Source organism: Asparagus officinalis, chromosome 8 (assembly GCF_001876935.1).
Source record: "Asparagus officinalis chromosome 8, Aspof.V1, whole genome shotgun sequence".
Classification (NCBI taxonomy): Eukaryota; Viridiplantae; Streptophyta; class Magnoliopsida; order Asparagales; family Asparagaceae; genus Asparagus; species Asparagus officinalis.
The window spans coordinates 20,374,564-20,401,489 of NC_033801.1; the positions used below are offsets into that span (position 1 = coordinate 20,374,564).

At 35.7% G+C, this 26,926-nt stretch overlaps 2 protein-coding genes across 2 annotated transcripts; one reads left to right on the top strand and one right to left on the bottom strand.

The window, feature by feature from the left end:
- LOC109820976 lies at positions 3,651-4,950 on the bottom strand. Its single transcript, XM_020387171.1, has 3 exons — positions 4,660-4,950; positions 4,328-4,472; positions 3,651-4,159 (listed from the first exon to the last, which is right to left on the bottom strand). The coding sequence occupies exons 1-3, from the start codon at positions 4,948-4,950 to the stop codon at positions 3,651-3,653; spliced, it is 945 nt and encodes a 314-aa protein (XP_020242760.1).
- LOC109820977 (adenylosuccinate synthetase, chloroplastic-like) lies at positions 16,524-26,380 on the top strand. The gene is made up of 5 exons (XM_020387172.1): positions 16,524-16,539; positions 16,650-16,786; positions 24,814-25,506; positions 25,593-25,904; positions 26,000-26,380. The coding sequence occupies exons 1-5, from the start codon at positions 16,524-16,526 to the stop codon at positions 26,168-26,170; spliced, it is 1,329 nt and encodes a 442-aa protein (XP_020242761.1). The 3' UTR covers positions 26,171-26,380.

Here is a 26,926-nt window from a genome sequence, read left to right on the forward strand (position 1 = left end):
CAACCCCGACTATTTAGGAGGGTATTAAACCCTAATTAGAAACCTTAAACACTAAAAATTAAGGTCCTAAATAGTCGGGGTTGCCAACCCCGACTATTTAGGAAGGTGATTAGCCGGTTAATCACAAAATCGGGTCGGTTTTGATAAATAAAAAAACCGGTCGATTTTAAAAAAAAAACTCTAAATGGGGCTGTTTTGAAAATTTGGTTCAATCAAGGGACAATACTAAGAACAAATTTTAAAAACAGCCTCAAATCGGTTTTTAATTTTCAAAACCGACCCAATTTTTTTTATTACCAAAATCGACTCACTTTTTATCACGTCAGCTTAATCTTATTTTCTAATTAGTCATGGTTGTTAACACTGACTATTTAGGACATAAAAAATCGGGTTTAAGACTTCTAATTGGGATTTAACAACCTCCTAAACAGTCGGGCTTGCCAACCCCGACTGTTTACTAAACAGTCGGGGTTGCCAACCCCGACTGTTTAGGAATGGGATTACGCTGACGTGGCAAAAAGTGGGTCGATTTTGGTAATAAAAAAAAAGTGGGTCGGTTTTGAAAATTAAAAACTGGTATAAGGCTGTTTTGAAAATTTGTTCCCAATACTAAACATATGCTATCGGCGAAAGTACCAAATTGGTATCTTTTGTTGATCATACATAACAAGTGTTGTATTATTTTTATTTTTTTTACTCCGGGTATGATATGATATATTTTGGGGTTGTTTGGTTCTTTTCCTAGATATAGGGAAATGCATTTCCATGTATAAAAACACAAGTTTTTAGTTTTTCAAACTTTTCTAAGAAATGGATTGTTTCGTTTTGGTTCGTACAAAAAAATGATGGGAAACCAATGTATTTATTTTTCTTGTGTTTGGTTTGCATGGAAAAAAAAGAAAAACTTTTGTTGATATTACATTTCTCACTTTTCTTGTGTTTGGTTGGTTTTGAAGTTTGTAGTGAAAAGTGTTTATGGTCACCATGGTAAGATTACCCCCACTATATTAAACAACATTTGTGCTCGTTATGTGATGTAATCTTAATTATATAAAAGTTCGAATGTAACATGAACAAATAATAACATCCCAAATGAATTATAATCTGACTTGTAATATACATGTTTCAGATTGAAAAATTCACACGAATCATGTACTAACCTGATTATTCATAAATTTATGTAGTTAAGTTGCATGAATTATCAAAAAAAACCGCTGAAACCTATAAAAACATATAAACAACATGAATAGACAAGCATATGTATATAACCTAGCAAATCGCACAAAACCATGCTTGAAAATAATTCCACAACACAAAACCAAGCTCATATGTATATAACCTAGCAAATCGCACAAAACCATGCTTGAAAATAATTCCACAACACAAAACCAAGCTCCACAAAGATCAGAACTGCACGAATAGAACTATGAAAACTTATAATTTATGAACTGTTACAATCCTTTATACGAGATTTTATCTGCATACAAAGTTTTAAAATTAACACGACTATGGCGTGATCTGCATTGAAGAATGAGGTTTGACATGAACTTCACCACTTGACCAGGTAGCACGACTATGGCGTGATCTGCTCTCCCCTCTCTCTTAGAGCACCTGACACATAAAAATAGACATAAACATGCAAACCAGTTTCTTACAGGTGATGAGCCTAAACGTGAAACAAGAATTTTAATTCCATATGATCGTAGCCTAAAATATAAATATTAGCCAATGTAAACTCGTTTCATGAAAACTTACTTCACAAAATACCCAGAGCAATAGTCATCCAGTATAATGTGTGCACATTGTAGGTTGTTTGCATCTTAGTAAATTGTATGGTGACTTATAAATATCCTGCAGTCACAAGTTTAATTTAAAGGTTAGTACACCATAATATTCACACTACGATATGTAATATTACAAAATAGAAGCAAATAACTATTTACTACAATAAAAATATAATATTACCTATTATCATACTATTCGACAACCACAAAAATAAACATAATCTCATAAAAGTAGTGTCTCTAAACCAAACAATATTAGTCTTTAACCATAATTAAAAAAGTTTCAAACATAAATGTGCTTAAGTGATAATCATAAAATACCACAAACACCCTTAATGTAACTACCTTCAATCCTCTTTGTTGAGAAATGACTCAATCATCTCCTTCTGACCAAAAAATGATATGCCCATAAATAGTCTAGATTCATGCTCATTCATAAAGAGGTGACGATAGTATCTATCTAACTTGGCAACATCAAAGTCATGTGAATGATCATATATGACCATGGATAACTTCTCGGTCCAATGCATATTTACACACTTCATGTTAGTGCTAAATACATCTATCTTATCCACCATTTTTAGCATGATCTCACTATTTAAGTTGGTCTTACGAGCCTTTACCTTGACGGAGGATGACTTAGCCTTAGAACTTGATGTGTTGAGTGCTTCCTTAGGAGGAGTGTGCTCATCATCTAAAATGTGTACTTGAGTAGATTGGGGAGAATGAGTTGGTGAGTTCGCCTCATCTCTAAGATTTATGGTCTCACTACGTCTAAACTTTTTCCAAATATCACTAGCAAATTGACCTGTAGCTTGATCATCCCCGATGATAAGGACGAGATCATCATAATGCCTCAAGGGTTTATTGACATATTGTCTAAGCTTAGCATTCTTAAAGCTCTTGTCCTGAGAAAAATAAATTTTAATTAATTCAATGATAACAACAAAAGAAATAAAAAAATAAATCTATTCTTTAACCAAAGTTTTTTTACCTCAATCCACCTATCCAAACATTCAGGATCCATGATGACAGTCTTCGTACTATCATCCCATCCGGCACCACTAAGATTACGATAAGTTTCCATATCACGAAATCTTGTTCGTAGAGTTTTTATGCGGTGCATAACATTATCCCACTTAAAAACTATGTTAAACATCTCTTTAATGTGTTGAGAAGCCATATGAAAAGCGGTTCTCTTAAGGTTTTTGTCAGGTTTGTAACCCTTTCTTACTAAGTCGGTAAGAAATGGAATGAGCTCATCATCATAACGGGAATCACAAAACAAATGTTTGGTCCCTTGAGAACCACCAGCTTCAGCATTATTTTTGGGTGTGGTGTTTTTCTTCTTCTTCTTTGGATTTGACGACGTTTCTACCCCTTCTTCTATGAGGTCCCGTTTGGAACCTGATCTGGAGTTGAACCATTACCACTAGTGGGAAAAAGCTGCACCCTACTAAGATTAGGACTGTGAAAGTATGGAGGCAAAGTTGGATTATTCAGCATGTTTGTATATGACCTCAGATGATGGTGCATTGGAAAGTAGTTGCTATCATGGAATGGCATATTCGGGTATGCTTGAGGTGGTTGAACAAAGTACAACTGCTGCAATGGAAAATACCCACCATCACCTTGATGCACCGACTGAGGGGGTTGAGGTGGTTGGGAAGGTGATGGAACTATCCCCTTGCCTTTTTTATTCTCTCTCCTACTCAATGATGTATTATCAGCCATTACTAATTAAATAGATAAAGTCAGATAACTGAAAGAATAACGATATGAATTCATAGATTTAAAGTAGAATGTAAATACTGGAAATAGAGTTATTTAGTACATATATGAGCATAAATAGAACATAAATAAAAATCAAGTCTCTATGGTTACACCATGATTATACTTATCACAGTAGTCCACCCATATCGCCCAAGCAATGTCATCCCTAAAAGTCTTCCACTCATTTCTTGATTCAGTTTGCTCTCTTTGGGTTTGATTTTGAGTAAAATCAACTAAATTTGTGTCATTCTCGAAGGCCACCTCACCATCAATGTCTTTATTAAATTGATCATCGTTGAGTAGTTCATCACTTAGATCCACAATTGTAATGAAATTATGGAGTACCGAGCATGCCAATACGATATCTACTTGTATAGGAAAAGGAAAATGCGGCTTAGCACACAAAATCTTAAAACGATTATTCAATGTGCCAAACACAGATTCAATCTTAGACCTCAATGAAGAATGTCTTAGATTGAATAATTTCCTTCTATTCTTTGGTGTTTTACCCGAATGTTCTTTCAAATGATATCGAACACCTTGGTATGGAGAGATGAAACCTTGCATGGTTGGGTACCCAGCATCACACAGATAGTATTTGCCTACAATTTTATTATAAGAAAATTGTTAAGTCAAGTTTGAATATTAAACTTATAAAATTTTAAGTTAAGTCTTTATTTAATTACCATCATAGACTCTCAATCCATGTGGTTATGGTCTAGACAATGCATCCTGAAGAATCCTATAATCATTTGCAGACCCCTCCCAACCTGCTAGAACATATGTGAACAACTTGTTTGGGGTGCAAGCTGCAAGCACATTTTGTGTAACACCTTTGTGGCCTCGAAATCGTGCAACAAGATTAATGGGAAGCATTGCATCAACATGAGTCCCATCTATCATTCCAATGCAATCCTATAATACGTGTATCACACATCTAAATTAAAATTTATTTACATTGATTATACTAACAAATGTGTTTAAAGTGTATATTTACCTTGAAATAAGGGTAGTATAGCGGGTTGTTAACGATCTCCTGGGGAATGTCATTGGGAGCTTATCTCATGTACCATCCACGCAGGCAAATAATTGCTTGTAATACCTTATTGAAATATCTACTAACTGTCTCCCCTGATCTTATAAAATGAGATCTGACACAACGATTTTTAGATTTATGACCCAGAATGTTCAGTGTCATGATAAGTTGTTCTTTCACTGTTACATTCCTTGAGTCTTTTAGCAGGCTATTGTTCCTCATTATACTCGCTAGTTTAACAAAAGCACCACTCCCCATTCTAATATAATTTACGCAACTATCACTAAAACCATTATAAATTCGCTCTATGTACTCAATTCTAGCTCTCTCGTCTTTTTTTCCCCTTATTTGGACCATTACGAATTGATTTAAATTTAGCTTGCATTCTCCTTATGACAGTAATTATTATAATTAAAACGGATAGGACATCACCTTGTACCATATTAACAACACTTTGTTCATCAGAACAATCACCATCATTATCCATCTACGATGCAAAAAATCATTACCTAGTTAGAAACTAAGTCGAATTCTAACAAAATCAGAACGAAACCGTAATTACAAAAGACTAACATGGATTACTACAATATCTAAGCAACAAATATTACAGTGACATAACTTACATTTAAAAATCTCAAATATATGAACTTTTAGCTCCTAAATTGAAAAAACTTATTAACAACACGCTAAAAAACATTTTAAAACTATCTAATAATCATATAATTAAAAAATTGATTTTTTTGTCTTCAGGTGGAAGGTCTATGTACAAATTTGGTTTCTTAGCTATAAAATCCACTTTTTCATTCTAAGTTCTTCACTTCTGTCAGTCTGGTATCGCTTTTCTTCAAGATTTATATAGACCATAAAGTTTTTGATGAATATTCTACACTGAAGCACTAATAATTTGTTAAATGGTACCAGAGTAGTTAATTTTGGATGATGTGATTACTATACAAGAGCTATAGTTGAAAAAATGATTAAAGGATGGATGACAAAAGGTAGCAGATCAAAAAATTCATTAGAATGGGTTAATGTTTAGAGAAACTTTATAAGAAATTAGAAATATCCGCATGTATAATAGTTATGTTCAGAGAAACATTACAATTTAGTCAAAAACTCATATTGGGTATTAGCATAAACTAATTTTAAAAACTAATTCTAAATTAACAAACGTTAAATTTGTAACCATTATTGGGACAAAACTTATTCTAAAATTACAAGTTTATAGGAAATTTCAGTCATAAATAATCAAAGCGAACCATTACTCATATTTTAAAAAAACATCAATCAGAACTTCTTTAACCAGTATATCTTCAACCAACAAGAAGTAAAATTACAATATTTATCAGTCATAAAAGGTGAATTTCATAAATAAACCAACGTGTTCAGATCTCAAAATCGACAACCATAAAGTAATTTTCAACCCCTCTGTGTGTGAAAAAACCTACAACCAAAAAGTAATTTTTCTCAAAATCAACTTTTTAAAGAACACAAAACCAATGTGTTCAGATCTGTTTAAACAATTTCCACACAAAACCAACTTTTTTAAGAACAAGCATAAACTAATTTTTCTGAAAATCCAAAATCCTACTCTAGGAAGATAAATTTTTTTACCAGATCTCAAATTTGGCATGAACTACTTCTTATCAAATATTAACCCTAGTCTCAGATCTGAATAGACAATTTTTACCATAATCTCAGATCTGAATAGGGACCGAAGAAAAAAATTAAAATAATAATCCGAATAGGGCACCAATTTCTCTGCTAAATTGATCTAAATTAAACTAATAATCCGAAAAATAAAAAAGATAGACAATTTTTACCTTCGTTTTGGAGGCAACAATGTCGACAAAGATCAGATCTGATAAATTGGTGGCACAAGATCAAATCTCACTCCCCCAATTTATTCGATTATAGGGGCAAAGAAGAGAGTGGGAGTTTATGGTGGGAGGAGAGAGGTACCTATTAGGGGCTGAAGGAAATCAATGACGAAGCCAGAAATCCGATGTGGCAAAGTTTTCGTCGATTTCACTCGGATGGGGAGGGAATCGGGAACGAAGAAAAAAACTGAGGTGGCGGCGATTTGCGGCTTCGTTTCCCTCTTCAGCCCTAGCGAAACAAAGCTGGGAAAAAAATAGCATGGAAATGAAAAATCTAAGGTGGAAGGGAAAAAGCTGATGTGGAGGGGTTGTTAAAGTTTTTCACAGGCCTTAAATGCGAACCAAACAGCCCATTTGTGTAAAAATACGACAAGTATTTTCTTTTCTTTTCTTTTTTTTGGATTTTTTCGATATTGGTCCCTTAAATCATAGTGAATTTGATATTAGTCCCTCAAATCTTCATATTTTGATACTAGTCTCTCAATTACACTTTAGCTATTGATATTGGCCCTTCTGTTAAGATCATGGTTAAAAATGATGACCTGTGGTTAGGTTAGTGCTACCTCTATGTGGGTAATTACCAAACTAACCCCCGCTCATTGAATTTGGATACTTTCAATCTTTTTCTTTATCGACACTTTCCCAATTGAGCAAAATCTCCCTCTTTCCCATAATTGTTTAAAATTAAAGGGGTGAAAGGAAGAAGATAAGCGTTTAAATGGGTTTGGGTTTGTAATTAATGGGTTTGAGGGTTGTAAATGGGTATGAGTTAAATAGATAATAGGTTTTGGTTTATAATCAGAGGGCTATAATGGTCAATCCACCAAAAAATGTTAGAGTTAACAGAATATTCCATTAAAGTTATAACATCAACTAACTACAGGACTAATATCAACACGCTAATAATTTTTAAGAGACTAATATCAAAATATAAAGATTTGAGGGGCTGATATCAAATTGCTAATGATTTAGGGGACTAATATTGAAAAGCCCTTTTTTGCGTGAGATGAAACACCCATGAGTTCAGTCACGTGATCACTCACGGGCGACCTAGGTGTTTGCCAATTTTGCGGGTAGCTCGGGTCATTTATATGAAGTAATAGGGTTTCTTTTTACAAATTAGGCTTAAAAAAGTTAGGGTTCGGTTTAGGGTTTTTTTTTCTTCCTCTTGGGTTTAAATTGTGCTAGGGCATCTGTAATTTTTGTTTAGAAATATTTCAATCTCCAATTTCAGTTGTTCTTATACAATTTAACCCTTAGAGAAAGAAGAACACCACCAAATAAAACCATAACTGTTTTGAGCCCTAACTTGTAAAAAAAAACCCTTTCAGCTCACATAAATGCCCAACTACCTGCCAAGTTAATAGTCACAGAGGACATGCATGGGTGGTCACATGACTGAACTCATCGGAATTTTGGCTCCGGTGAAATAATAGGAGTAGTTATTACCGTTTTGCACAAAAATATTTCATATTATCACCGAAGTAAGAAAATATATTTGTTGGCCTCTTTGTTTTGATGATGTTTAACAAATAATTTAACACTAATGTTGTTTGTCTAGTATTCGTGTTTTCTTATTTATTATAGACAAATAATATGTTGGAGGATGGATAGATTGTACCATAACGATCATATCAAATGGAGGTTGGCGGATATAGTGGTTGAAGCAATGCAATTCAAGTTTAAGATCCAAGTTCAAGCTTCATCCGTAAGATTACCAAGTAAAGCTATTGAAGATCAAGATCAAGTTTGGGTAATTTAATTTAGGTTTTATATTATGTGTGTTAGTACCTTAAGCTCAATCATATATACACACACATTTTAGTTTTGGTTTCTATGTATATATATAGTTATATATATACATACATGATTTTATAGTTTTCATGTTTATAAATATGAAATTACATTTTTCATATTTATTATTGTGTTTTGGTTTAGCTACATAGATATCAAACAACAAACAAATTTATTTACATTTTTATTTGTTTCATATTCTATTATGTTTCAGAATATATTGCATAGAATATGTAATTTTGTAAAAATATTATATTCTCAGGTTTTAGACTTAACAATAATCATATACATCTTTTATTAAGTCCACAAAATCATTTTATAATGTTTCAAAACATGGTTAAGCTAAAGTGTCAAAACTCATGTGTTTACATTTTCATGTTTTGGACTATTTTGCAAAATGATGATATTTTTTACTTGGGAGGTCCTTTCTAAAAACCAGTTTTTGTAGCATGTGTATTATCATATCTACAATCATTTTCCAAAGTTTTATATTTTTTTAGAATTTATTTGATATTTTTAAACAGTATTTTAAAATCAGAAAACTATTTATAAACTTGTATTTTCATATATCAGTCTGTGGTCGACCGCCACGGTCGACCGCGCCTATGTTTTTCCCTGAGGAGCCAGCAGAGACTTTCGCGATCGATTGTGACGGTCGACCGTCAGCCTGTAAGTTCCCACAGTCGACCGCCACGGTCGACCGTAGCTTTCTCTGTAGTTTTCTCATGCTTGTATATGCCTCGCGGTCGACCGCGAGAATTTCACGGTGGACCGCCGCACTGTCTTTTCTTTCCCAACGGCTATTTCATGCAGCTATTGTTTGGGGCTTTTTGGTCTTTTGTTTGGGGTTTTTTGGCTGAGGTTTTGGGAGGCTATAAATACCCCATTGATCTCAGTTCTCAAGATAACTAAGAGAGTATTTTAAAACAAGTTTAAAGAGTTTTAAACAAGGGTTTAAGTTTGTTTAAGAAGCTTTTAAGCATTTGGAAGTTTGTTTTGTGAAAACAATTTCACAAGAGCTTGAGAAAGATCATCTACATTGTTTGAGCATCCAACTCTTCTACCTCTCCTTCTTAATCTATTGAGAAGTTTTCTAAACTCTATTTCTAGCTTTACATCTATTTGTTTGATTATCATTTTATTAAAGCTAGTTTTATGTTGAGTTTAGTTGATTTGATTTCACTCATTGTTTACACACACCCACTTGAGCTTATTGTATTTGCATACATTGTATATTTGGGTTGGTGAGAGTTGTAACAATTAAGTGTAAGCTTTCATTGTGTTCTCATCCATATTAGAGAACAATCATTTATTGTAATTGTGTGCTTTTTGTGAGAATCACTTTGTAATACACTTGTACACCGAGAGAAGTATGTGGCGAGAGTCGGGGATCGTCCCAAGAGGAGTGGCGTCGGTTGACGAACCTAGGGAGAGGTTGTATCCGAGCACTTGAGGAAGACACGTCTAGTTCCAACATTTGAGAGGGTGTAGAGTGGGATTGCAAGAGTGTTGATTGTAAAGTTTTCAGTTAACTAGAAAACCGAGTGTGAGGTGTAAACGTTATTCGGGTGAACGTAGAAAACCCGATTATGATAGTGGATTTCTCCCCGGGAGTGGGGAGTGGAGACGTAGGATGGAAGGTCCGAACTCTGTGATCATTTGATTGTGTTTGAGTATGCTTTGGTGTTTATTCTTATTTGTGCTCATTGCTCATATCGCCATTGTCTTATTATTTAGTTTGCCCACTATCAAGTTTCAAATTGTTTACCCTTGTGTTAGTTTCATATCCTTGCATATATATCTCATAGTATATCTCATTGCTAGGATATATCCATTTGTTCATATTTCATATTCTTGCTCATAATTAGTTGTATATCTATCTTGCAAGAATATATTTGTTAATAAGTTTTAATTGGTATATAATCGGATTAGATTAGCATAAGACCCTAATCACCCCCCTCTAGGGTCTAACAATATCTAGTTGGTACAGAGGGTCAACAAAATATACAATATGGTAATTTTTTCATATGTTATTCTTTTTTGGGTTAATTTCATACAAATCCTCATTGAACTTTGGAGGTTTTGCCCATAAACCCCTTGAACTTTAATCACATAACCGCCTGAACTTTGATATGTCGTACAAAACTCCCCAAACTTTCAACTTGTATTGCCAAATTCACTTGTAATTGATAAAAAAAGTAAAACTTCCTTGAGAAAAAACCCGTCGATTTAGTTATTTGTCATCAAAATCTTGGATTTTTCTCTTAAATACTTGGTTATTTGTTGATTACAGATAGGAGATCTGGTGAGAAAAATTTTAAAGTTCCGAGGGTTTATTAGACACTCCAAATTTCTAGAGTTAGTGGAGTTACTACTAGAATAAAAAAACTCAAGGGGGTAATCTACAACAACCCAAAGTTCAGAGAAATTTTCTTAAATTAACACTAAAAGTTCAGAGGGCACTCATGAAAAAACCAATATGCCCCAATCTTAAACCCTAGCATATACATCCACTCTATGAATCATTCTCTCTAATTTATGGAAAATATACACATAAGACATCAACAAAATGTTCAGCGCATCTAGAACACCCCACATAAGCCTAAGCATGCGTTTGGACCTCATTAAGGACGGAGGAAGTCAGGGAAAAGAGGAGAGAGATGAGAAGGGAAGTTAAAACCCCTCGTCTCGATTTCTTTCCAATTTTAAGAGGGACATACAAAGTTTATATTGTTGGGAAATGAACTTATGAGAATTGGGGGAATACTTTACCCTTTAGTAACTGTTCAAACAGGGTAAATGATCTCCCCGCCCTTAGCATGAGATGATGTTCTTTTTAGCATTGGGATTTGGTTTTTGGTAATACGAAGGGAGAAGAGAATGGATAAAAACATGGATCAATATTACACATGTTCCTCTTTCTTAGTTCTTCTTCGTGTTAATTTCACAGAAAACCCTATTGAGGATTTTGCACATAAAATCATGAGTCAATCTTAAACGTGTTTTTCTTCCTTGGTTCTCTTTTGGGGTTATTGGGTATTTGATATCTTATAAGCTAAGATTTCATGTGATCATGTGAAACCAATTATCATCTGTTCCATGACTTCTCAATTAAAATGAGAAGAGCATCTAGAGGAGCATCATTATCAATCAGCAGTTGACATCAATCTGAAAACAAAAGAATAAAAGTTCTCTCGTAAAGCCTTTTTGTTATTCTTTTCAGCTTTCTATTTGTTCTTTTTTTCGAGAGAGATTGAAGTAGGCTAGTGTGATTTGGGATTAGTGTTTGAGAGCTTTTCACATTATATTCTTCATAATTAAATAAATCTATTCTCTTCATTGAACCATGAGCGTAGGTTATAAGCGGAATCACGTATTCCGTGTGTTATTTGTGTTTTCAATATTTTCTGTGTTTCCGTGTGATTGATATTTATTTGTTACTAGTATAGTACACATGCATTGCACGTGGACATATTTGTTTTATGTTCTAATACTTTACACAATTCATTATTTTATTAATGGAAGAGTTTCATTTTGAATGTAATTTAACAACATTTGAGGACTTATTTGTAATTCTCTTACAATTTAGATCATATACTTCTTTCAATCTTCTTAAGGTTTAAGTTTTGAACTATATAAGGGTTTATCTGTAAAAAATTTTGAAGTTTCAATATTTTTCTATAAATATATGAAAATTTAATTGTCTTTGTGAAAATTATGAAGATCCATGGTTGTTTGTGAAAAATTTTAGGGTTATTTTGTGAACATTGGCAAATCATGGAATACCCAAAGATACAATTTTTTTTAATCTTAAAATTAAGACATAGTTCTATTTACTTTATAATTTAAGATAATGAATGGCATTTAATAATTATTGGTAGTTTTATGTGCGAATTTAGAATATAGTTTAAATATTAGGGAGGTTATAATATACTTATTATATAAAAAATTTACTCAAAAGACAAAAATTCTAAGTTTGTTCTTTACTTTTATGTTAATTGTGTCATGCTATTCCAGTTTATATTAATTATCTTTATTTTTGCTAATCCATTATAACAAAATAAAATTCACACTTTCACCTTCTCTCTCTTCTATTATCATATAATTAGTAACATGCTACAAAAAAATATATCTACTAAGTTCATGGATAATACAATATTTCTCTCAAATCACAATTAAATACATACCCCCCCCCCCCCCAAAAAAAAGACCTCAAACTTTAGCCTCAATCCGAATTCTCTATATTTTCTTGTATCAATTGTATCCTCAATCTGCATATAGCCGTCAGTCTAACAATCACATCAGTATAAAGTATAATCCGAGTAAACCTCAGTACTTCCTCAGCACAACTTCAATCGTCTTCACCCCCCTTTGTCGCTATCTCTTCTGAAGGGATAATGTTTTCACTTGCGAGCTTGTATCATCCAAATAATATCATAGTAAATCCATGGGGTGAGTATAGGACGCTATTAGGGTTGTAAGAGGTGAGTGTAAATCTAAATCATCAAATGAGTGAATTTATATAGGTTGCAAGTAAGGGCTATTATGATAAATAAAAAAAAGCAGGCTTTTTTGATTCCGTAACAGTCAAATGTAATTGCCTGTTAAATAAAAATTACAATTAAAAATATAACTCTCATTTCAAGTATGCATGAATGCATGCACTAATGGCATTTTAAGTTGACACTTTGTTTGCAAATTGAAACGTATATTATTAGTTTGTCATATGTGCATTTTAAGTGGATGAGTTACAAAAAATAGAAGTTAATATTAGTGGACAATTAATAGGAGAGTTATGCCATTATTAAGAATGTATGCATGTAAGTATTTTAAGTTGACACTTTGTTTGCAAATTGAAACATATATTATTAGTTTGTCATATGTGTGTGCATTCAATTCTCAGCTATTATGTCAAATACAACTTACAATCTTAAAATTTTTTTATGATAACATTAATATTGGATTAGTGGAGGGGTTATAAAAAATAGAAGTTAATATTAGTGGACAATTAATAGGAGAGTTATGCTATTATTAAGAATATATACATGTATATGAATGTGTTTATATGTATGCAAAATTTTTTATGATAACATTAATATTGGATTGGTGGAGGGGTTACAAAAAATAGAAGTTAATATTGGTGGATAATTAATAGGAGAGTTATGCCATTATTAAGAATGTATGTATGTATATGTATGTGTTTATATGTATGCAAGTATGTGTTTTACGGATGCATGTATGTGATTTAGAGGGTATTTTTGGAAATGTTTAACAGGAGAGTTATGCCATTATTAAGAATGTATGTATGTATATGTATGTGTTTATATGTATGCAAGTATGTGTTTTACAGATGCATGTATGTGATTTAGAGGGTATTTTTGGAAGAAATGTTTTAACAAACAAACCCACTTTTTTTAGCTGAATTTTTTTTGACTTTTATAATAGTATTAGATTAGATTGGGAATATATATTGCTATTAAAAAACATGGGGAGTGAGAGAAGTTATAACTTATAAGTATTGGATAATAGTAAGGATGTTTTTAGATCTTTTCAATATTGTCCTTCTGATTTAGGTTCAATTTATAATAAATTATTAGAGACAGATGTTAAAATTTTAAAAATCTTGTCACGCGAAAGGGTTTTGTTAGAAACAATAGAAATAGAGAGCTTAGGGGGTTATCTCGATACCCCAAAATTCAGAGTTTTGACCGAAATTAACCCAATACATGCCCCCAGTTCTCAAACCCCTAGCACATACATCCACTCTGTGAAGCATTTTCCTTCTACGGGCTTGTTTGGATTGAGGGGAATGAGGGTGAAGAGCAAGGTTATTGATAGCGGATCGCGTCGCGTCGCGGCGAGGTACCGCTAAGGCTATTGCGCGCTATTGCGGCGAAATAGCGACAAATAGCACACAGTCAAATAGCGGACAAATTTAAATATATTTAAATATCCTAAATAATAAGAAAATTCATTAAAAAATCTAAAAATTCTACAAATGCATACTTAATGCCTAAACATGAAGTAGATGTGTACAAGAACAAGAACAAATAACAAGAACAAATAAATAAACAATAACAATATAAGTACTATAACGGTAGAACTTTATTTCTTCACTCTTTATTCATACAATAACAATATAAAGTACTATAACAGTAGAACTTTATTTCTTCAACTCTTTATTCATACAATAAATAAACATGTTATATTTCTTCATTCATTCAATAACTCAATAAGTTATAAATTTATAATGATTTGATTGATTTCAAATGTTGATTATACAGGTTTTCTGGAAGTTGGAAATCTCAAGGGCACTAATCATTTCGGTGCAGCTGCTGGTTATGAAGATCAACCCGTTTATCGCATACATATTAATTTGTTGTAAATTTCTTGTATTATTAGTAAATAACAATTGATAAGCTTGTTGTATGAGTATGAATGAAACTATGAAAAAAATCAAGAAATATAGCATCATTGATTCTCGAAATACTGCAGTCCTGAACGTGATGGAAACACCATTTATGGAATACATATTAATTTGTTGTAAATTATTTCACGTATATTTTCATGTAATCATGTGATTAAAGGTTAAACATCTGTAAATATCAAACAAGAGTCCAAGACAGGTGTGCTAACGTGCCATGTCTAATAAAGATGGAAACACCATTTATTATTGACCTTCTTCAGAGTTATTCTTGTTTATTATCTAATATAGGTAAAGGAACAGAAAAATTAGTTATGCAACTATGCAAGTTGGAGAAAGCAATTCAGGCACAAAAGGAATGTGAGATGAGGTAGGAATTCCCAAAATTTGGACCTAGTCCCATAATTTTATACATTTTCCTCTGTGGCAGATCTAGCCAACAGAGATGGACGCCGGAGCCTGGAGCCTGGAGTGGAGATGATGACGTCGATGGACTCCGGAGCCTGGAGCCTGTAGCGGAGATGATGATGTCGCTGGAGCCTGGAGCCTACAGCGAAGATGATGATGTCGAAGGAGCCTAGAGCGGAGAAGATGGGAGCGGAGCTGCGGAGTGCGAAGATGATGAAGTCGAACCGTCGAAGGAGCCTGGAGCGGAGAAGATGGGAGCGGAGCTGCGGAGTGCGGAGATGATGAAGTCGAACTGTCGAAGGAGCTGGAGCGGAGAAGATGAAAGGCGGCTAGGGTTCGGGAGTGAACTGAGGGATTCGTCGCTTTTTTAGCCTCTTTTAACAAGCGGGTTCGGGTTCGGGTCGGGTTTGGGGCAAAAAAATCAAAACACATTTGATAGCGGGTTAGCGGTTTTAGCGGGTTTGGCCGCTTTTATCCGCTTTTGGCCGCTTTTATCCGCTATTGAGCGCTTTTACGCGCTATTCGAGCGCTTCGCGGTTTTTTCCGCTAAATCCCGCCGCGAACCCCCTACGCGTAGCGCTGAGGGGCCGCGATCCGCTATAGCCCCGCTATTGCCCCGCTATTGGCCGCTATTTACAACACTGGTGAAGAGAAGTTAGGGGGAACCATTCACCTCCATTCACCTTGTTTGGAAACACTTAGGAGGTGAAGTTAACTCACCCTAGTTCCCATTGGTTCACCCCCTAATAGTATAAAATTTATTACCCCCAAATTCGGGTGTAACCAAGGAGAAGGGAACTCCCTTCCATTCATTTCCCTTAGGGCTTGTTTGGATTGAGGGGAATGAGGGTGAAGGGAAGTTAGGGGAACCATTCACCTTGTTTGGGAACACTTAGAAGGTGAAGTTAATTCACCTCCATTCACCTTGGTTCACCCCCTAATAGTATAAAAATTGTTACCCCCAAATTGGGGTGTAACCAAGGGGAAGGGAATTCCCTTCCCTTCCCTTCCTTTCCCTTCCCTTCCATTCACTCAGTTTCCCTTAACTTCCCTTCACCCCCTACGAATCCAAACAGGCCCTTAACTTCCTTCAGTCAGTTTCCCTTAACTTCCCTTCCCCCTACAAATCAACCCTTCAAATCCAAACATGCCCTACGGAAATACATACACCATAATTAGGCACCTAACAAGGTTCAACGTATCCAAAAGCGGGCACAAGCCCGAGGAATCAAAAAACTTCGGTTCAAAGAACTTATTCCATTTTTTTTAAAAAATTTCTCATACTGAACTTATTCCTTTTCTTCCCCTTTTCCAATCCCCTCAAAAAAAACTTTTTTTTCCAGGCTTCGCGCCATGAGCACCATACTCGCCTCCAACCTGACGCTTGCTCCTCTCTCCTTCCACCGCGTACCGCCGCTTTTCAAATGGCGGCGGCGGCGCGTGCGCGGCGGGCGATTCAAAGCGTTGGTGAACTTCCCGTTGCCTCTAGAATGTATCAAAGCGTTTGGCAGTGCTTCGGCGACGATGGGCGGCGCCCCGGTGACGGATAGGGCGATGGTTTGGAATCGCGGATTGGATCGTTGAGCTCAGGTATCCGAAAGTGCTGGGATCGCAGTGGGGAGACGAAGGGAAAGGGAAATTGGTCGATGTTTTGGCTGAGCAATTTGATATCGTTGCTCGTTGTCAGGTAAAAATGGCAACTTTTGAAGATTTTTCCATCTGTTTTGGTGCTGAATGTTCTATTACTGGTTGAAAGTTTTGGTTTTTCTGGTGGATGATGTTGTCTTGATTGATGGGTATTGGTCAAAATTTGATCTTGTAGATGTTATTACTTCTCATTTGTTTGATTAAGTGTAGTGAACATATTTTTAGTGGCACTTTTATGTAGATTGGTTGCCCTGGGCTCTTACCTATGTGTGGCAAGGGGTGTTATCTGAAGAGTTATGCAGCTTATGTTATTGTCATTAACTCTTGTCAATCAAATGCTCTTAGATACCCAAAGAATTGGAAGTGTAGATATGAGATTGAAGTTATGTATAAATCATCCAATACCATCTTTCTTATAGTTACTCCTACTCCCTAACTATTGCCACCATTCATCACAAGAAACGCATAATTCCAATTCCCTGACTATATCAATCAAATACGGCCTTATCGACATTCTTTCTACTGTTGCACCCTTTTCCAGTATCAAGTAGAACATTTTCCAGCCTGCATATTTCTGAATATTTACTCATTAGAGGTTGCATATTTGTTCGTTTCAATTTGCCTTATGTTTCTATAAATTTAATTTTTCTAGACTTAATTTTGTTTTCTTTTGCGTTCTTCTTGGCTTGCTCCTATTTGTACTCCAATAAGCTGATAGCACTGATAGTGATAATTATATAGGCAATTCAGGATTGGGGAATAAGAGATGTCCTGTAGCCTGACTGGAGTCCCATGCTGATTTAATACTTTGGTTAATATATGGGCAAGTTTTAGGGTTCAAAGACTCTCCAGCCCACACTTTACTGGAAAATCTCATCTTCTACTAACACATATCAATCCACAAGTTTAACACCAACTCTCTTAGTACACATTTATCAATCCATAATCAATTTCAAACACAAATAAACACATATCTTTATATAATTATTACATCTATAACAAGTCTTTAACAAAAACGTAACATTCAATTCACTTACTAAAAATCCAACCATAATCAAGTCACGGTAGCATTTCAAACATAAACATCATATCATTTCAAACATAAACATCGTATGAAGTATATCAAAATTTAACAAATATTTAGAACTCCTTTTCCTCTCCTTCTCCCTCTCCCTCTTCTTCCTCTCCCCCTTCCCCGTTCACCTTCAACATGAGCTCGGATGATCTCAACGTCCGGTTGTGTGTGAACTTATGAGCGCATGACATCCTCATCGACTTGAACCTCTCATGAACATCCGGCTTGAGCTTGCTACGAGCCTCCAGCTTCATCATGTGCACGACTTGAGCCTGCTCTCGTGTGTCCTCGGACCCATCGACGCTCATATCCTATGAGTCGTTCCTCACGTCCATCACGATTCGCATTACGCGTCCTTCTAAAAGTAGACCGAATCTTTCCTATGATGCGAACAAACGCGTTCCTCGCCCTTAGCTCGATAGTCGTTCTCAATGCATCATGTGCAATAGAAGCAACCTCATCGAGTTCTTGTACCTATAAGATAAAAAGCGAAAGAGGATTATTAGCAAGTGAATGGTAATAAAATAATAATTACAAAATAATTGTATATTTTGCCTATACACTTATCAACTCTATCTTAACTGGACCTCTCGGTATGTACTCCTTAGGTGCTTTGTTCTCTTGAAATATCTATTGGTGAGTAATCCCTCAATACCATCGTAAGTACACATCTAGGTCAGGTGCGTCAACCCTCTTCATCACTACAACATCCTCCCTCAACTCTCAATTCTCAATGTAAGCATGACGAATTATCTCTCAATTTGCATGATATACTTCTTTTCGGGAATTTCGCTCTATTCTTTGTACAAGATATGGAATATGTTATTTTAATCTAAATTGTCGGAGCACACGGTCAAACACGTGCATTTTGACGATTTTAAAACATATAATCGGTACTCGAGCACGTCATATATCTTCATCTTCTCCGCAAATATCTGATAGTGAAGCTAAAACCAGTTCATAGGGCATTCACTTGACCTATAAAGAAGATTATGTAAATTTACATATTAGTAACAAATGATGTATTCATTGAATATATTTAGATATTATGATTTTATACCTGTTCATCCTCCATTTGATCAAGCTCGTTCTTGTAAAAGTTTCGTGACCCTTTGGGAAGGTTTGCCAAGATCTGGAAACATTCCATTAATTTGATATATTAAGGGTTAGTGTAGATTGAAATAATTATATAAAATTATATGTATTCATATCTATTACAAACTAATATACCTGCATCCTAACGGAAGGTCATTGAGAGCGCGAGTCTCCTTGAAATCTGGTTTTCCCAAATGCCATCGCTCTCATGATCATATTTGCAACAAAGTGGGGCAACCATTGAATTCTTTATTTTACACGAGTGCCACTTTTATCATCTCCCTATAAAGATAAGCTAACACCGCACTCCCTCATGATAACTCTCCACACCTCAAGATTCTCAAGAAGTGACAACCATCTCATATACACCGAATACTTAATGGAATCCGGAAATAGAATAATATCGATCATATTAAGTATATACGCACAGGCATAGCTCTTGACGATCTCATCAGTTGCATCGATTGGTACATTCATATAATTATTTTGTAACCACTCGAGCTTGATCTTATCGCCCTTCATAGTAGGAGCTTGACCCAGCAATCGTTCACACATTCCTATCCAGTTGAAGTCATCAGTACTCGTAGCAGTATTTCCATCCATTTTGAGACCAAGTAAAACCCTAACATCCTGCAGAGTAATTGTCAACTCTCCTTGACGCATGTGAAATGTATTTGTGTCAGACCTCCATCGTTCAATCAATGCCGTTAAGAGAGGCCAATCAAGTCTTACCCATTTTATTTGTGAACATTCAAAAAAGCCTGCTTGACGAACATAATATTAGACTTGTGGTTCAGTCTAATCCCAACTCGAATGTGCACGAGTATGATCAACAATAGTAATACTCAGGGCCTGCATATATTAAATAGTGTAAATATTCAGTAACAATAAGAACATTGAAAATTTGAAATGGTTGAAAATAATAAAAATGTAATTTACCTCCCCAAAGTCTATCTTCACGGATCGGTGTCGATCTTGGTCATAAAAGACCTCATATGTCAATAGACCCGTCTCCATACTGTAAATATCTGCACATATGATGATAAAATGTGTCAGTATTATGACGTATGATAAATTAGAATTAGAAGTAAATTACAAAATTTATATATACGCATTGACTTACAAAGGAAGTAGAATAAAATTATAAATTAAATAAATTGTACCCATTAATTGCTATATATTTGGATTGGTAGGACAATGAGATCTATTATGGCCTGATTGTCTGCAATATCCACACCTATTTTTTGGAGCTCCTTCCCGTCATTCATCCATCTTACATTTTATGCGTACTGATCGCGGACGTCCAGCTTGTCTCTTATATTCAGGAGGTAACACATGCGACTCGTTATAGGGTGGCCAGTAACGACTATCGACAATGTGATGAAAACACTGCTTAAATGAATCTCTGTAGTGGCTTGATTGATACCACTCAGAAGCGTATGTGTAATACAAAGTATTTGCACCCCAAATTGCTTGAACGTAACCACTATAAGATATGAACATGGCAATTTTTACAATTGTGATATGTTACAAGTGCATGCACATTGTCCCTCGTAAATTGATGGTGTAATTATGACTGTGTTTGTTTGTAACCTGCCATTCATCTACAACAAATCTAACAATCTTCATTGATCTCGCCTGCTTAACACGAGACCCTGCAATCTCTTTATTTTTTGGTATCAATAACATCATCCACTTTGCTCCATCCTCTCACCGCTTAACAAAATAGTGTTTGAGTCTGTAAAATATCTTCGTAACCAACGCCTGTATGGGCATTGCTCGAGCTCCCTTAAGTACCCCGTTGAAGCTTTCAAAATAATTAGTTATGCAAAACCGATTCCCTCCATCTTTACTTAGTGCCCATCGGTCGACATATTCACTTTCCAAACTACACTCAATATAGTCATGTGCATCTTGAGATGTTACCTTGATTTGATCCCGTATCCGATCATACACATATGTTTTGGGTGTATAACCTGCTTGCCAAAGAAGACTTTGTAAATGTATCTGATCAAAGCTTTTTTTTTAAAATTAGTTCTAATGTGTCTTAAGCAATAGCGGTGATGGTGATGAGAACCAAATCTCCTGTACAATGCTTTAGGAATACATTTTATCCTATTAGATATAAAAGTAATTTTCCTAGAAGGTAACGCATTAAAAATATATAATTGAATGCATAAAAAAATCACTCTTAATTTTCATTGTTCTCGACCTCCACAACTACGAAGGCCAAAGGAAATAAGCTACCATCTACATCTACTCCTATAGCAACAAACAATACACCATTATATTTACCATAAGTGTGTGCCATCAATGCTAAGAACCGGCCAACAAAATTTAAATCCCTCGATCGAAGGACCAAATGCCCAAAATACAGAGGTGAATTGATGAACTTCTTTGGTTATGAGTTTGTATTTAGATCCATGATTGCTTCTTTTGATCGCATCAAAATATTGAGAAAATATCGCGTAAGACTTCTCCTAATCACCAAATATTTTTATCATCGCAATTCTCCTTGCATTCCATGCTTAAAATATCATCGCAATTCTCCTTGCATTCCATGCTTTACTATATGATATTTCAATGAACTTTGTATTTAGCACTCTCTCAATTATATTACCGGAAGTTAGTTGAAGCTTCCTTTTTAATTTTGGCATAGTCAACCGCGTTATGTAAGGCAGATGCACCACTATGATCTTGTTCTAATATCGGATAACTACATGTGTGAACATCGTAGTATTCTGTGATCCTAAAATGCCCATTATATTTTTTTCTGGCAAATGCATATAAGTTCCAAGGACATGCGTAATCAGCTTCATTTCCATCACCCTTACCTTTCCTTTGTGTATTCATAAAACAGATGACATCGTAACTTATGTGATTGCTTTTAACTTGCTTGAATTCGACATTCTTTTTGATTGGATAATCACGAATAACATCAACCAATTGGTCCTTAGCCTCAAATAAATCTCCAACTCTGAAAGGAACATCATCATCTCTTCTCTAAGTTGAACTTTGGCCAATGCACATATCTTGTACTGTGAAAGAACGAATCCATTCATCATCTTCAAACTCATCGGGGGGTGATTCTTCGTACTCAACATATTCATTATTAGCATAAGCCTCATCAGGCAAATCCGGATTCTCTTCAATATTTTCAGTCACAAATTACATGCTATCAATTGGTGCACTATCTTGCTCTTCACCTTCAGAGTCGTTGCTTTTTTCATCTTCTTTAATTGTTGCCCCTCTTAACGACCTCATATTTTTATAAGGGGCGTCATTGTTCATGACATTCGACGTTCTCCCGAATGAAGGTGCAGTCAGATATTGAAATTGAGTCCGCTCCATTTCACTCGAAGACGAAAAAAAACCATCAGACTCAATTCCCAAATCTAACATGCGTGAGAATTCTCCTGGAGGTTTGAATATTTGACACGAACTATATGACAACTTTTTAATAAACAATTTTACCGTTGGTTGCTACTTGCTCAAATTAAACATAATACTCATATGATGATCGTTTGAGATCTTAATTGCAGACGTTCTATCAAAAGTTATGGGCCAATTGCATATTATTTTTAGTCGGTACTCTCGTGGGCCAATTTCCGTAACTCGGTGTGATTTCTTAATCAAGTCACGATAACTATATGATTCCGAGATCATTAACGACGTCGTTACCCCTCCGACGTACATTGACATATTATTAATTTCATAATTAATTTTTTCACCATAAGAGCAAACAATAAAAATCATATTGTTCAACATATACAAAAGAAGATTATATTTAAATGCAAAAAAATTGAAAAAATTTATTAGGGCATTGAATAAGAGAGGAAAACCCAAGATGCAAATAATCTCATATAATTTTGATAAAAAACCCTAAACTCCAAATTGAAAATCCTAAACCTTAGAGTTGAGCATTCTATGCCAAGTTTAATTTCAATTACAACAATCAACACAAAACATTCGAACCATCACAAATAGAATGGTTGATAATAAATTTTAAACCCTAATAATTGGATTTTGATAGAAAACCCTAGATTTTTACATGTTAAAAGAGGAGAGAAGGAAGAGAAATTACCCTAGAGATCTTAAGCAAACTTTCACGATGAATTTCGGCCGCAAAATGGGGTTGGCGGCTGAATGAGAAAGAGACCGGAGTTGGAGAGGAGAGAAATCAGGATTTTAGGGAGAATGTTTCGGTCAGTATATATCGGGGGCGGGACCCACCACAAATAGTCGAGGTTGGCAACCCCGACTATTCCATCACTTAGCCCCTTCTCGATTTTTCGGCTGGGGAGTCTCTGCTGAATTGCCGATGTTGGCAACCCCCGACTATTCCATTATGTTGGTTCCACTCTGCTAAATGATCGGGGTTGGGAACTCCGACCATTTCGCGTTGACATTTCGAAATGGTCGTGGGTTCCTAACCCCGGCCATTTTGTTCAAGATATTTAGTCAACTAACCGCGAGAGCGGTGGGGGGGAGGTCCTAATTAGTCGGGGTTAGCAACCCCGACTAATTAGGATCACGATTTTTTTAAAACAACCCACTTTTTGGCCACGAAGCTGACGTGTCGAGAAAGTGAGTCGATTTTGGTAAAAAAGTTAGGAATGTGTCGATTTTGGGGGTTAAAATTGGGAATGTGTTCATTTCAAAAATTTCTTCTTTGAATTTATATTTGCAGTGTTGGATTTCAGCACCTGTGTTAGGACTTGATCTAATTCCATAGTAGCTACATAGGAATCTAGTTTTGAATGCAGAAATGACTCGAGCAAGGGACCTAAGGTGCACGTCTGGAGCATAATGGACTTCATAGACTGTCAAGATATTCGTTTTAAAAATTTCAGTTTAATTAAATCACGTAAGCATGAAGCTTGATCTTGACTGTTTGGACCCCTAAGTTACTGTTTGATGGTGTGCTTCCCCATTAGGAGATGGGCATCTTCTTCTTTCTATTGTTTTTCCCCCTATGATTTTAGGCGCATGTTTTCTAGTGTGTGATGTGCACGTAGCTTATTTCAACTGGTCTATTCCTGTACATTATGTGTGTCTGTTCTCTTATATGTAGTGCGTCATGCAACAACCCTGATGCAGTGATGCTAGTCTACATCCACTTTTAAATGCTATTCTCAATCTCGATTCCCGTGATAATTAGTGTACAATAAGAGCATGGAATTTCGGATCAATGTGCATCCACTACCTAGATATCTGTCAGTAATCACTTACATCCGAAAACTAATGGGTTATGGCTCTTGTGGACTAACAATGTGCTATCCAATGAAATCACTGATGAACTATTCGAAAAATGACTTAACAGCAAGACATTTTCCTCTAACCGTCACGAACTGAATGCCTGCAGATAAACGTGACCCGTTAGTAAGAGGGCAAACAAGCATCTGTACTTCTGATTTCTACAGAAACTTGTGGGAACGCTGCGAACTTGAACGGTAGCATTCAGGTTAATAGTGCATGTTCTGTTCTTTAGTTAAATGGTACAGTTTCTTGATTGTATAAAATATAGCCTAGAACCTTTGCATTTTCTTTTCTTTATTTGTTTTACGCTGAGGAAGTCATTGTTTTTTATGTTGGTAGCTTAGTGTATCTTCCACAGAAGGTATGTAGAAGTCCTAAACTTGAATCTTACAGCTATGCGACAGGTATAGTTATCAAAAGATATGATCATGCCATTTTTTGTGCCATTTTTTAGATAAGGTATATCTTTGCTGGTTCATGAATAGAGTATAGGGTACATTTTCAACTAATGAACTCAATTGAAAATTAGAATTGTGGTGTATGTTGCCTCATCAAAATAGCACTGTACTAAAAGCATATTTCCTGAGTTTTTAAAATTTAATCTTATTATTGTTATTATTTCTTTTCATTTGCATCAGGGGGGAGCAAATGCTGGACATACAATCTACAACTCTGAGGGAAAGAAGTTCGCTCTCCATCTTGTTCCATCGGGAATCCTTAATGAGGGAACCTTGTGTGTGATTGGTAATGGCGTAGTAGTACATCTTCCTGGTTTATTTAAAGAAATTGATGGCCTGGAATCTAATGGTGTCAGTTGCAAGGGCAGAATACTGGTGTCTGATCGTGCACATTTGCTATTTGATTTCCATCAGATCATTGATGGGCTACGAGAAACTGAACTTGCAAATTCCTTCATTGGGACTACCAAGAGAGGGATCGGGCCTTGTTATTCTAGCAAAGCTATCCGGAATGGAATTAGGGTTTGTGATCTGAGGCATATGGATACTTTTCGCGAGAAGCTCGAGATTCTGTTAAAAGACGCAGCTTCACGGTTCAAAGGTTTTGAATACAGCATCGCGATGCTAAATGAGGAGGTTGAGAAATACAAGAAGTTTGCGGAGCGACTGGAGCCCTATATTGCAGATACTGTTTATATTATGAACGAATCGATCACTCAGAAGAAGAAAATATTGGTAGAAGGTGGTCAAGCTACTATGTTGGATATTGATTTTGGAACTTATCCATTTGTGACCTCTTCTAGTCCTTCAGCGGGTGGGATTTGCACAGGACTTGGGATTGCTCCTAGACGCCTTGGTGACCTTATAGGAGTTGTAAGCAAATTCAAACTGCAACATTTACCTTGTCCTATATTAGTTATAAACTTAATCTTTGTCAGTCTTCTTTGTTTTCGGTGTAGGTAAAAGCTTATACGACTCGAGTTGGCTCAGGTCCTTTTCCAACCGAACTCTTGGGCAAAGGGGGTGACATTCTTCGGACTGCTGGAATGGAATTTGGAACAACCACTGGTCGCCCTCGACGTTGTGGCTGGCTCGATATAGTTGCCCTTAAATACTGCTGTCAGGTCAATGGGTTTTCATCTCTCAATCTCACGAAGCTTGATGTCCTTTCGTATCTTCAGGAAATTAAGCTGGGTGTTTCATACAAACAACTTGGTGGAAAGAAACTTGAATCATTCCCTGCTGATCTTTCAGTTTTGGAACAAGTACAGGCAAGTTTGTGCATAGCTTCTTGAATCTCTTTGTTATGTTTTGATGAGTATATTTGGATAGTTGTGCTTATAATTGAGGGCTTTGTATTATGTAGGTTGATTATGAAGTATTGCCTGGCTGGAATACTGATATCTCTTCCATAAGGAGCTACAAAGATCTTCCTGAAGCAGCTCGCCGATATGTGGAGAGGATAGAAGAGCTTGTTGGTGTGCCCATTCACTACATCGGCATTGGACCAGGTCGTGATGCCCTTATATTCAAATAAACTGTTAACTTGATATTGGTCATGGTGAGCAAATAATTGCCAGGGGAGAAAATGATTCATGTCATATTTATCAAACAATAGTTTTCTCCTGATTGTGGTTTTTCTCATTAGTGCCATGCTAATAACGAGAAAAGATATGGTGTTGAAACTTCATATTGTTTTAACAAAATTTTGGCAGTGAATTCTATATAATATGATAGTGTCAGATTATTTGGTATCTTATGATATGTTTTACCTCAAAGTCCTCTGTCCTCGTTATTCCTTTTTAGGGTAAACCCCTTGCGCGCCGTATGGTGAAGGTTTAAATTGTCGCGCGCCTATGCGGAAGCGTTGCACGCACACACAACGAACTTGAGATCACGGAAGAAGAAAGCCACACACTTGCACAAACCAAGCCAATTACGACAAATCAAACCAAACACAGAGATATATGTGGTTCGGCAATTGCCTACGTCCACGGGGAGAGGATGGGGAGATTTTACTATATGGAGGAGAAATACAACGGGTTACAACTCACAAAATCACTCAAATATAACTCTAACCAAAGCTCTCAACTCCGTCACAATATCTCCCTCTCAAAGTGCTCAAAACAATGCTAATTCTCTCCTTTTTTTTTCTCCTTAAGAAACCCTAAAAAACGTGGTCCTATTTATAATAAAACACAATCCCAAACAAAGGAGGATTCCCAAACAAAGAAGGATTCTAAAAACGAGTCTGCCACACCCTGCACCATGGGTGTGGCAGAGGGTGTGGTGC